General features: G+C 38.4%; 1 protein-coding gene across 1 annotated transcript in view; it reads left to right on the top strand.

The window, feature by feature from the left end:
• The window catches only part of MFSD14B (major facilitator superfamily domain containing 14B), a 27,712-nt gene extending 14,357 nt beyond the window's left edge, over positions 1-13,355 (top strand). The window contains exons 6-11 of the mRNA XM_026652361.2: positions 726-839; positions 2,998-3,069; positions 4,842-4,954; positions 6,796-6,893; positions 9,312-9,469; positions 11,664-13,355. Coding sequence (XP_026508146.1) covers positions 726-839; positions 2,998-3,069; positions 4,842-4,954; positions 6,796-6,893; positions 9,312-9,469; positions 11,664-11,861 — 753 coding nt within the window. The 3' untranslated portion in view covers positions 11,862-13,355. The remainder of the gene's footprint in view (positions 1-725; positions 840-2,997; positions 3,070-4,841; positions 4,955-6,795; positions 6,894-9,311; positions 9,470-11,663) is intronic.
• The last annotated feature ends 310 nt before the right edge of the window (positions 13,356-13,665 follow it).

Below are 13,665 nucleotides of genomic sequence, written 5' to 3'. Positions count from 1 at the left end.
ATAGTTTTTCAAAATATGATACAGTATTAGAAATGAGCAAGTATAAGAAATATACAAGAAATAAGAATACTCTTGTGGTATGGCAAGCTGAACCTACAGAATAGTAAGTAGGATCTGTGCTGATCACTAGCAGTAGTCCCTTTAATAAGGTTCATGTGGTAAATGCTTAAACTTCGAGTAATTCATAAAGACAGTAATAATGTGTATGTAGGTTTAACTAGCTTTAAGGTTTGATAGTCTCACTCTCCGTGTCGAAAATTAATGGGCAACATGGATGGATAAGACCCAAAATTTATATTAGGCTATATGAAAAGCTAATAATGGGAATATTTTCATATTTTAATTTAAGGAAAATCTTTTTAGTTTACATTAACTGTTTCCTTGCCAGTCCCTTCCCCAGCCATTGCAATATTATACTAGTGCAGGAGGACAAAGTGACTCTAACTAGCCTGTTCCTGTTGTCCATGGTGAATAAAGTGTAAAGTAAGCAAACAAATAATGAGAATCAAGTTAAAATTCTTTCGTGAGATTGTTAGACAAGTAAGGAAACTTGCTTTTAAATAACTTTTACTGTAATAGTGACCCTTTAACTGTTCCATAGAATTTCATTCACTCGGGATTAGTAATGGAAAATTTAATGGAACTACTGTTTTTATCCCTTTTTATAAGGAGCTTTCAGAGTAGTTCAGTTTGGCTCATGTTTCCTTCTCTTCTCTTTGTAATAGTCCTTGAAGAAAGTTGGGAAAGATTCTACAGTCCTCCTGATCTGTATCACAGTATTTCTGTCCTACCTGCCTGAGGCTGGCCAGTATTCTAGCTTTTTTCTCTATTTGCGACAGGTGAGTAACTGTTGATCACTGAAGAATGCATGTCATGTTTTCAGAGTCTGTCAAGCTACACTTCAATCAGGATTGCCAGAGTTCTATTTCTAGATTTATATTCCATTTGGGGAACTATGTCTTTAAAGCACCATATGTACATAAAGTATGAAACCATTGTACTTTGTATACAACAATTACAAGGTTTCCTTGAGGGAAAGTATTCTTGCTATTATGTAAAACTATTGCTAAAATTTTTTGTAGGTTTTAATGATCTAAAGACTTTTTTCTAAACTTCTCAAGTGCATGGCTTAATTCTGAAGTAGTGCTGGAAAGGTCTTACTGAAGTCTAGTTTTAATTTAATATTGAACCAGTGCTTACTGTATTTGTTTCTAGAATAGCACTGTTTTTAATGAAAACAAGCTAAATTTGTGCTAGAATTGATCCTCCTTTGTTGCTTTTCCCCTCCTCTTTGAGTAATAAAAGATCCTATTATTAAAGTGCATTTATGTTCCTAGTGTTGTGCATAGCTGCTTGGGGATGGCTGAATATTCTAGCCTGCCTCTCAGTATAAGTTTACTTTTCAGTAGAGAAACAGCAAGAACAGCGGGTCGGTGTACTCGCTTCATGAACTGTCATGGTCTCTGTCTTCGTCAGCGAACAAAGATGGCGCAAAAGTTGCCTAGAGATTTGGAAGAAAAAAATCGAATCTTTCCAAAGGTTTATTATAAAATATCAAAAGGAATATGCATTTGAACTGTCACAAATAGGAAATATGGATGAAACACCAATGATATTCGATCTCCCGAGCAACAGAACGGTAACTGGTGTTGGTGAAAAAACCGTTTTAATTAAAACCACTGGCCATGAAAAAATCCATTTTACGGTGGTTTTATCATGTTTGGCAAATGGATCAAAGCTCCCTCCTGTTGTTGTTTTTAAAAGAAAAACCTTGCCTAAAACCATGAAATTTCCTGCTGGTGTCATCGTACTTGCACACGAAAAGGGATGGATGGATGAAAGTGGGACTATTGAATGGCTGGAAAAAGTGTGGAATAAGAGACCAGGAGCACTTTTCAAGAAACCTGCTATGCTCGTTTGAGACCTGTTCAGGGCACACAAGATGGATGAGGTGAAAAATGTGGCCAAAAATATGAAAACTACTTTGGCTGTAATACCTGGAGGCTTAACTTCAGTTCTACAACCGCTTGGTGTCTGCCTGAACAAACCCTTTAAAGACAGGCTACGCAAAATGTGGTCTGAATGGATGTGCTCAGGCATGGTGAAGTTGGCAAAAGGCGGGAATCTTATGAAGCCCGAAATCAACCTGGTCGCCCAGTGGATCAAGGACGCGTGGGTGTCCATTCTCTCGGAAATGGTAGAAAAATCATTTAGGAAATGCTGTATCAGCAATGCACTCGACGAGTCAGAAGATGATGCCATATTTGATGATGACACAACAGAGGCTGATGATGAGACGGAATTTGACTCTGAAGGCGACACTCCTGACATCTACGATGACAATGCAGGTGCAGCTGTGACTGAAGCCGAGTTTTATGAACTGTTTGGTGAATCAGAGACTGATTCAGACTTTGAAGGATTTTAAGACTTTTTAAAGTCTCATATTGTTCTAAGTTACTTGTTTTAAATATCCATTTACTGATTTTAAATATTGACTGTAATTTTGAAGGTGAATACATATTTGTTCAGTTGTTGGCTCCTGGCCTGTCAGGGTAAGCTGCTGGCGGGTCGGGACGTTTTGTTTACTTGGAGCCATCTGCAGGCACTTCCCGCAGCTCCCATTGGCTGGGAACGGCAAACCGCGGACACTGGGAGCTGAGGGGCTCCATGCCTGCAGACGCTCCAAATAAACAAAAAGTCCCGACCCGCCAGCGGCTTACCCTGACGGGCTGGGAGCCAAAGTTTTCCAGCCCCTGAAATATAGGGTCGGCTTATGAAAGGGTCATACAGTTTTTGCTGTTTTTACCTAACCATCTTGGGGGGTCAGCTTACAAACGAATGGGCTATTGAACGAGTATATACGGTAGTTCTTACTGAAGTAGTTGTGTTCCAATGTTTATAAATGCCATCTTTATATGGAACTGCTTTAACTAATTATCTGTAACTAGCATTTGTTTTACTATATTATATTTATAAATTTATATTATCTTCTTTCAGATTATAGGTTTTGGTCCTGCTACCATAGCAGCATTCATAGCTGTGGTAGGAATTCTGTCTATAATAGCTCAGGTAAGTGTTATCCTAATAGCTTTTTTAGAAATTCTGTTGACCCTTTGGATATACAAAGAAGAAAAATTAAGGGATTTCAGTGTGCATATATAATCACTGTTAGAGTTGTGATAATGAAACTCCTCTACAAAACATATTAAATGAGTCCAGCCTAATACAGTACATTTCTTGAACATATTTCCCCAAAGTTGTTGGAGTATAACCAATCAGATGAATGTTACTGATGTGTCATTTTTGACATGTTGCAATTATGTATAGGTAAGCTCCTTTCTACCCTTTAAAGCCTCAGAATAGATTTTGTTCAGTAAAGGAACATCTGTTCATTCAGATTCCTCCTGAGAGATTGCCTCTCTCCATGACCTCCGGTAACGACTGTGTGCCTTAGGAGCAATGGACCTGAGTTTCAGAAGTGAGATGTGCAAGCTCATTAAAATGGGATTCTTTCGACAGCTAGACCAAGATTTTGGCCCTTATTTCAGCAAGAGATTAAAATGGCAACTAACTTAATTGCTTTCAAAACACAATACAAAACTTATTTCTTGACTGCTTTCCCACAATTTAACAACAACAAAAAATTCAAATAATGAGGGGATATAGCAATGGATTCCTTTAACTTTTACATTTGTAAAATACACATCAGCTCAATATAAATGGGTAAATTTAGCCCCTTAAAATGTTGAGACCCTGCACATGCACAAAGATTACTCACGTGGCATCTGATTTAGTTCTAACTTTGCTACTGAAATATTTTCATGATGTCTACCAATACAGTTAAATATGGGGACAGTGAATGAAAATAAAGACCAGTAGCAGAATGATATAATAAGTGAAGAAGTATGGTGTATTACAGAAATACAGATATGATTTGCTTCCCTCCTACTGTGGTGGGGGTGTTTTTTGTAAGATGGGTCTCCAGCAGTGTCTTGGATATTTTCTGCTCTCAGGCACAATGCACTGTGGGCAGTACCTGCCTTGCAGAGAGCTCCATCAGGAAGTACCTGTCTCCTGGTTTGGATTAGTGGGCTTCCCTTCCCACAGGGACCACCACTTGGCCTTCACTGGCTGTGGCCTCTGCGGCTCCTGTGCCCCCACAGTTGACTCCTGCTCCATAGGGTGCCCCTCACAGTGGAAGTGAGGAAGAGAGTGTGTGGAACTGAGAGGTAGGACAGGAGAAGGCACAGAGTGAAATGCAGTCCTTCCTTCTGCATACAGGAGAAAAAATGGGATTTAACATTGGATTTCAGTGAGCAAAGCAGCCATCTTTGATTCTTGAAAACCGTCTAGAAATAAGCGTCTGCTCTAAGGTCAACTTGTTCTCAAATTTCCTGGGATGGCTGACTAATCCTTTTGTGAGACCTACTAAAACTGAACTCTAATTTGAGGAAATGACAGGAAAAACCTCTGCGTGCTAGATATCTGTGTATTCCAGAAAACCAAAGAATCACTGTTCTGTGTTCAATACTTAACATTTTAAATTTTGTAATAAACTCAGTTAATAACACGAAGGGAAATCTCTACCTTTTTTGAAAAGGTATTTAAAAATGTTTCTGGTTATGCTTTTAGTAATAGCTATGCATCAAATTGTGGATCAAATCAGGTGTCTGTGTTTGGGTTATTAAATACAAAAATGTCATAACAGTCAGAGTTCAGTTAATTGAATGTAAACAGCAATAGTGGAGCTTCTCTTGGATTGTTTCCTGTAAAAGTGGAAGCTGTATTAAAGGTCTCAAGTTTAAAATGCTTCTCACTGAGTTCATTCCTTATTTTTACAGACCGTGTTCCTCAGTATCCTGATGAGGTCAATAGGGAACAAGAATACAGTCCTGCTTGGCCTTGGCTTCCAAATGCTCCAGCTGACCTGGTATGGTTTTGGATCTCAACCTTGGTAAGCACGTGTCTCCTGAGCTGCACAAATTTCATGGGGCTTTAAAGTATTTTTTTCCAAAATCTCCCACTACTTTGAACATTAACATCATTTTCTTTCAGAACATGATACACTTGTCCTTCAAGTACATTACACTGATTAGTTGTATAACTTGACTCCTAATTTTTAAGTTGCACTTGGCTTTTTCCTAGAGTTATGGCTTACTGTGCTTTAAAGCACCTTTTTTTCCTGAGGCTAGCTGTATTGCTTAACAGTTAAGACAAAAGCAAATGCATCTAAAAAAGCACACACAAAAAAAAAAGTTTTTGGTGATCATATTTTATATTTATTTATTCTGAAATCAGTCTTTAGAGTAGCTTTCATAATCTGTGTCTCTCCAAAGCAAGCAACAAGAGATAACAGATGACTAGTCTGTTAGATGGGCAATCAGTGTACTTATTCCTTTAAGTGTTGTTTCAGATGCTTGTAGCAACTAGCCATGTACAGCAAGGACTTGAATTTATTAATCCTTTTGATTATTAATTTGCCTCTTACTCTTCCACAAACATCCAGATGTGCTAGTCATCCTAATAGTTAATTTTCTTACCATATCAGCCCATTAAAGGTGTTCTTATAATTTAGTCCTTCGATTCCCGTTAACAGTTCTGGACGTTTGCAGATGTGGGCTGCCAGCTTAATCTCTGTCCATCTTTCCCTTTTATAGACAGTATTGAGAGTTTTTGGAGTATCATTTCAAGAAAAGTTTGGTCTGTTTTACTTTGATAAACTTGCTGTTGAAGTTGGATACCAGCAAGACTGTTCAGTCTGGATTGCCCAACTAATCTGTTTCAGCACACAAACTTACTGTGGAGCACAGGCTGCTTGCTATGCTCATTAGGTTGCTTTTGTCTACCAGTTATTGGCCGTCTCCTACCATGTCAGATGCATGCAGTGACAGAGGGGTTTTTTTTTTTTTTAAAGCTTTAGGTGCTGCGTAGAGCCCTTTCATAACTTATTTCCAAACAGCTCTACCAGTGAGGGCCACTGAGACAAAAGCTCTTTCCTTTTTAGAGTACCAACCCCTTCTGTGCTATAGTGAAGAATGCCTCACCAACTTTTTCACCATAGCTCTTCGTAGCAAATGAGATGAACTAGAGAGCAGCTTTACCTAGAGTACTAGCAGCTAAACAGAGATTTTAGGCTCTGTGCAAAAAACATGGGGTGAATTCTGGAACTGGATTTGATGGTGAAGAAGTAGAACAGGAAGACAAACCGTTCAAAAGCCACACTAGAAAATGCATATTCCCCTATTAATATGTGCTCTGCCTTGTATAGTGAATATTACCTCAGACCCTATTCAGTTAACTTGGGGGATATTAAATAAAATCAATCAGGATGGGATTTAATAAAACCTATCTATTTCGAAGGAGCCAGGCAGAACCTGGCATGCACCTATCCATGCAGTAGATTTACTGAAATTGCTCCTTGGTATGACCTTTTCTAACAGAGGACAAGGCAGCATCAATAATATTGTGCTCACCTCATCTTAGCTTGGGTTGAATCAAATCAATTAATTTCAATGAGCTCAGTGTAACTCAGAAAAACATAAATAGGAGAGGTTCTGAGGTTGTTTGACAAATTGTAAGAGAAGAAAATAACTAAATTGTAAATGCGTAGCCATTACAAAAATTACATCTTTGGGTACTTAATGGTGAATGGTTTAGTGACAGTTTTAAGAACAGACCCTAATTGAGGAACCTGAAAATGTTTGTTGTATTCTTGCTTATTTGGGGAAATCCTTTTGTACATAAAAGTATTGCTGCTTTATATTTTGAACAAAATATGTATTTCAATCAACACAGGATGATGTGGGCAGCAGGAGCTGTAGCAGCCATGTCAAGTATTACGTTTCCAGCAATCAGTGCTCTGGTTTCACGAAATGCAGAGCCAGATCAACAAGGTAAGTTCAGTAAATTCATCTTGGTGCTCCTGAAAAATTCTCTTCCTTGGACCAACTTTCTTTCTTAAAAACCATAATACCTATCTAGCTGTGCTCTTCAAATAAGATGACAAAGGAGGTAATGAAAGTTTGTCTCTGGGTATTGTGGAGAGAGATAGATGCACATCAGGCATACTTGCCTTTCATTATTTCCTGAAAAGCATTGCTCTCATCAGTGCAGTCATCTCTTTACATAATTGCCTTTAAAGATGCTAGAAAATAAAAGTAAGTTGCTACAGTAACTTTCATGGTTTTTCCTCTCAACTTGTTTTTAAAAGCATTCTATGACTCTGAACAACCAGCACTAGTGTAGCAGTGCCATCTTTCTCTTAACAGCTGAGTCCCCATTTTCCTATTGTCTGATTTATTACCTTATATACATAAGAAACATTTTCTTTTTGTTCCTTGCCAGGGAAAGAGGGTGGCCCAATTTGCTCTAAGCTTCTTTCAAAACTATAAAAGAAAAACTTCATAACCTCTCTAGGGAAGCAGGAATAATGAAGACATGGTAGAAGGAGTGGGTTGTGTGCATGCATGTTTTATTCCAAAGTTGGAGAAAGAGGTAAAACCTACACTTACTTTAAAGTGAAAAAGTCAGCAGTTAATACTGGTAAAATATGAGCTATATTCTATAGTGCCATGGTGCTTTAAAGGCAAATGTAACAATCAGATCCCTGCCCTGTTGGGTTTACAGTCTAAAGTTAGAACAAACAAATGAGGACCGCAAGATAGAATGGGCAAGACAGAAAGTAAAGAAAGGATACAGCCTAGGAGGCAGTCTTCTGTTGGGAAAGGTGGTATTTGTACACGTTTGATGGTAATTTTCTGTAGGCTTAACACAGTTTACAGTGGTTACATTCTAAAAGTGAACTAAGGGTATGTCTACACTACCCGCCAGATCGGCGGGTAGTGATGGATCTATCGGGGAGTGTAGACGCGATAAAATCGATCCCCGATAGCTCTACCGTCGACTCCGGAACTCCACCGCGGCGAGAGGCGGAAGTGGAGTCGACGGGGGAGCGGCAGCGTTCGACTCGCCGCTGTCCTCACGGCCAGGTAAATCGACCTAAGATATGCTGACTTCAGCTATGCTATTCACGTAGCTGAAATTGCGTATCTTAGGTCGACACCCCCTCCCCACCCCCCTAAAAGTAGCAGGGAAGAAGTCCGGAGGGTGACCAGACAGCAAGTGTGAAAAATCAGGACAGGGGTGGGGGTAATAGGAGCCTATATAAGAAAAAGATCCAAAAATCGGGACTGTCCCTATAAAATCGGGACATCTGGTCACCCTAGAGTTCCGTGGAAGTTAGGGGAAAGTACAGCTGTGCACTGTTCATTCAAAGCCACCTAGAAAGCTGTACATGAAAGGATTTATAGAATTCCAGAGTGAAGTTATGCCATCTAGTGGAGAGGAAACAGCCATTGTAATTACATATAGCTCTCCCAAAACTGAACAGAAATTAAACAAAACTAAGTGACTTTCACTCACTAAAGCCAAAAGGATTCTTCCCTACTTTCTTTTTGTTCCAGCGGCTCATGGGAATCACACTTTCCCTAATTTTATACTACCTGTGTCAGTAAAAATGGTCTCCATGTAATTTAAAAATAGTTCACACCCATCTGAAGATCTGTTTTGTTCATGTCTGTCTCTTTAGTTTGTAAGCTCGTCAAGACAGAGTGGCTTCTTTTGTCTTATACAGCATCACCTCGTACACAGGCAGTGCTTAATAATGGCACTTGTTAAAGTTATAATATATAAGTTAGTATCCGTCAGAAACTGCTACAAATGTGGGCAAACCTTTATTTATTCAGTACTTTGAACTTCAGCTACCCCTGAGTTGGAGCAGGAATAAGATTTATCTGAGGAGGATCAGACAAGAGCAGGATGTTACTGATGGAGAACAAAATGTTAGTCCATAGCTTGACGGAGTATTTTTGCAGGTAGAAATTTACTTGTTTGTCTATAACCAAGGCTAACTATCTTTTAGCTAAGGCAAATATCATCTTAAGCCTCTCTTGTTCAGTATAAGTATGGAGAGAAGTTGAGTTAGGGAGAGCATGGAGGTTGAGCTCACCCATTATAGCTGGGAAATTTTGATAATTTCTAATTCAGACCCCTCAGTTTCAAAATTGAAAATGTTGCTAGCAGCACATTAATCTATTGAGCAAACTGTGCCCATGTGGAAGCTAACTAAAATCCAGCTAACCTTCCTTGAAGGCATTTATTAAAACCCTCTCATGTGGAAGGTAAGGTTAATCTATTACATGATAGAATTAAACAGTAATTAGAGAAGTTTTGGGCTCTTGTACCATACATAAAATAAGGGATGGCTAATGAAAAGGCTGCCTTCTTCATTACCGTTACTTTTCCTTTCACAGGTGTTGTCCAGGGAATAATAACTGGAATCAGAGGTCTGTGTAACGGCCTTGGACCAGCTCTCTATGGCTTTATATTCTTTCTCTTCCATGTGGAGCTCAATGAATTGGCACCTGTCCAGAGTTCTGATAAGAACACCATGCAGGATCCTAGTGATGAGGTAAATCCATGGCCACCTTCCATTGCTTTTCAGTCACAAATATCAAATTTGCATGACTAAAATATCTTGTAAAGTTTAAGCTTTTTGTTCTTGCCTATGTCCCAGCCTACCTCATCTTTTTATTGCCCCTTCGCTCTTTTATCAAAGCTTTGTTTAGCTGTCTCACTTGTCTTTTACTGCTCTCTTGGCTGTCTCTGCTATCTTTTACCCTGACCCATTCAGCCCTCACTCTTTCTTTTGAGTCTTGCCTGAAAACCCTGTTTTACCAAGAGGCCTAATGATCTCTGTGCACTTGAAATCAAATATTTAACAGTAGATTGATGTATTAAGTTCTTACATTAGTAAGAATTCATTTCCTTTATAGAAGATTCCATATTCCATTCACTAATATGATACATACGGTAAAACTAAGCTACACTTGCCAGAATAAATTTTAAAAGTGCACTTTGTTGTAGAATTTTCAATATTTTAAAATCATGTTTGCCTCCAGTCATTAGTGATGATGAGCAAGGTTCTAGTTAAGTGGAGCTTCTTTCATTCTGAAGATTTCACTAAGCAGAATATAATTTTAGGATCCTGCCTGTGTGCCACTGGTCTCAGTGACCATTTCCCCTCATTGTACTGAGAAACCTGTAACATTTTTCAATGTGTAAAAAGGATTTTATGTGGTGTCTAATTCCAGTAAAAAGTTGCCTTTTCAGTAACAATCAAAAAGATTTGTGGTTGCTTTCTCTACTGGGACCCAAATATACTCTCATTCTGTGACAAATTTGGTTTTCCAATATCATTTGTGTTTTTTCCATCCAAGACAGAATTGCTCTTGTGTTAAAATACTGTCTTCCCAGTGCTTAAACTTTTCTTTACCATCTGTATGTGTGTGGTATGATGCTTAGCCCTATCAAATCTTCTGTCCAGGTTATTAATCCTAGAAGTTAAGATTTCCTTTCCAGGAAAGTCAGCTGAAGCCTGTGAACAGTCTTATTGTGCAAATGTAAGCTTCTCCTTAAAATGTATCTGCAACTCTTTGGAGGCCTTGGAAACTTGCAAAGATGATGCCAGTCTGAGAGAACCCACTGAAACTTGGTTGACAGCAGTGGTTCTTAGCCTCCCACTTTACAGATAAAGAATATAAAAGATAATTTGGATCAACATATCCCCACAGTAGTGAACTTCTCTTCAGTTTGCACTGCTGATAGGGTTAATCATGGCAAAAATGTGTGCCTGCTATTCAAATTTGTATTCATTCTTAAAACTGATTTATGATGTGAAACTTGGTGCTCTTCATTCTTTATCCCGCCCCATAAAATTTAGTTGCACTGAAATAGATTTGGAACCCTAAGAGGACCTTCCCCGAGGGGCAGATACAGACTGCTGAACATGGCGATGCATGCACCTGGTAGATCAAAGACTAACGTGATCAAATGGGGCTACTCAAATGACGTGAATACATGCGAGCACGGTGAAGTGCAGACCATGCAGCACATGCTCGTTGCCGACTCTTTGGTCGACAAGACAGAGTAGTTTGAAGATTTCTTTCCTTTGCAGTTTTTTTAAGGGTAAACTAAGAGAGAAAACCAAAAATGTGCCCCCTTGAATTCTATATGGTGTTTTTTTCCTTCTTTACTTGAGCTTAAAATCACATCCTCATTTCCCTGTCTTTGCTGGAAGACCTGGTCAGGATCTTTGGAGGGCCCCCTTTGTTGGAGGCGAGAGAGCTGAAGCTCAGGTGATGTCTTAACGTGACACTGTTCAGGTTGAGAGAGAGTTCTGACACTTCTATTAATTACAAAGATAAAAAAAGAAAGGTGGGCGTAATCGAGTATTTTTACAATAGCTTTAGCATCTTTATATATCGTAAAGAAACAATAAAATCAAAAACATGTTTTAATCTTGTTTTTAGTTTAACTGCTTCAGGGGAATGCTTTCAGTGATAGCTATTTGGTGAACTTGACATGAATTCACAAATAGTTTTCAGTTGAATGAAACTTTTTATTCAGGGAGTGAAGTGTCCACTGAAAATTTTAGCCAGCTCTAGTTGTAATGCACATACAAATTGAGCATGCAGTTTGATATACGTTTAGTAAACAGCTTTTTGAAATTGTTGTCCTATTGTTGTCCTGATTCAGTGATGTAATATTTTAATCAAGTAGATATTTCAGTTTCATATTTTTCTGATTTGCCTGTTTTGTTGCAGAGCGCTATCATCCCTGGCCCTCCTTTCCTGTTTGGAGCATGTGCAGTTCTTCTAGCTTTTCTGGTTGCCTTATTCATTCCTGAGCACAGTAAAGCCAGCTGTACCAGGAAGCACAGCATCAGCAGTGCCCAGAGCAACAACCCAGATCGTGGCAGTGATGAGGACATTGAACCATTGCTGCAAGACAGCAGTGTCTGAGGGCTAGCTTTGAAAAAGGAGGCTGCAAATCAAAATTCATGCACTGATCTGTGAACCCAGAAAACAGGACAGAATGCAGTGAGCTTCTGGTCTCTTAAGGGAGGATGGAGCCATGTGCAAGTGAAGATCATATGTTGTGGATATTGGTGTCCACTTTGGGTTCATACTATCAAACATTTACTGTGGTATTTTGTTTTGTGTACTAGGGCAAGGTAAGGTTTGAATCCTTGTTTCCCCTGTACCTGATATGTAACTGCAAATGCCATCTCAAGCCCTGATGTTGGATTGAAAACCTAAATACACAGACCATGCAGAGAATAAACTTTAATAAAATATTTTGAACATTCAGTTCCCTATAGTCACTATAAACAAAATAAGCAGGTTTGAGGCAGACTACAGTTCCTGCCAAAATAGTTAAAGGTTAAGTTTTGCATTTTAAGCCTTTTCTTTGGATGTATGGCCCTGTGTTGCCCTCCTAGGTTTGGGAGGGACCAATCTACAGAGTTTTAGTATCTGAAATATTGCAGATAATTAAAGGTCATATTAAAATTCCTGAACCCATATTCTCAAATATTTATGTATCATACTAATAAAAAATCCAGTAGACTCCTTAGGGCGTTGATAAAACTAAACGATTACTTTTTACAGATGAGGGATCACGTATGACAACTTGCCTATGAGTGAAGGACATATTCAAGTCTTAAACCCACATTCCAGAACAGTGTCTGACCTGAAGTGGCTAAAAAGAAAATCCAGTTGGCACCTGTGAGCATTGATAGCGTCAGTGCTCTGCTAGTAGAAAATGATTTTAATGATTGATTGTATAGCACCACAAATGTAGATGTTCTTCGTTTGTGTGCGGGCTAGTTAACTGGATGCTGAGGCAACTTACATCAAGACTTGTGTGTATTTATTGCATTTTGTCACTGATCTGCCGTATAAAATAACTCTTCCCACTAATTTCACCCCTGCCTTAACTGCTACTTAGTGTGCATTTATTCTCATCTAGCCTTCATATCAATGTGTCTCACCTGCTGAATCTCAAGGAAATATGCATATTAAGTTCTTTTCTAAAAGATGGTTTAAAGAAGTTCAGTGTCTACAAAGTGTTATGCTAATTTTTAGACATTTTATGAAAAATTATACAGATTTATATGTATTTTGTTGCAGTGTAAATGAACCATTAAACCAAACCTGACTTTAACAAAGTACTCCTATGAATGTTTTGTACGTATGAAATATATGTAGATATTTGTAAGGAGTTTTAATTTTTTCCAGATGGAAGTGCTGTGTAAATCTTGTATTTATAAATGCAATGAGGGTACTGACAGATATACAGTTTTTATAAAGGATTGTGTATTGACTGAACAAATTTTAAAAAATTATATATTTTGAAACTTGTTCCATCTTGAGCAGAGATAACAGACCTTTTGTACTATGCAGTTTGGTTTTTAAGTTAAGCTTCCATAATAAATCTGCAACTTATACTTTCTAGGTTTCATGTGTTATGTGTGTGTTCTTGCAGTTATTTATTACTTCCATTTCATTTTCCCTACTTCAGATTGAAGATGATTTACCATTCAAAATTATATTATATTAGTGGCTCAGTACCCCAATAAAGTTTCAGGGTCCCATAGTGTTGTCTTTGTACATACAAATAATACGACACTCTGTGTATCAGAAAGCTCACAACATAGGTTTGACAAGGTGTGATTGGGTGCAGCGGAGATATGGGAAGAGTAGGTAGGGGAAGACGGATAACAGTGAAATATTAATCTGATGGGTTTGAGTTGTCAAATACTGA

The sequence above is a fragment of the Terrapene carolina genome, unplaced genomic scaffold (assembly GCF_002925995.2).
Source record: "Terrapene carolina triunguis isolate 2854851 unplaced genomic scaffold, T_m_triunguis-2.0 Scaffold113, whole genome shotgun sequence".
NCBI lineage: Eukaryota > Metazoa > Chordata > Testudines > Emydidae > Terrapene > Terrapene triunguis.
Note: the sequence above shows the minus strand (reverse complement) of the source record. Positions and strands in the feature narration are given on the sequence as shown.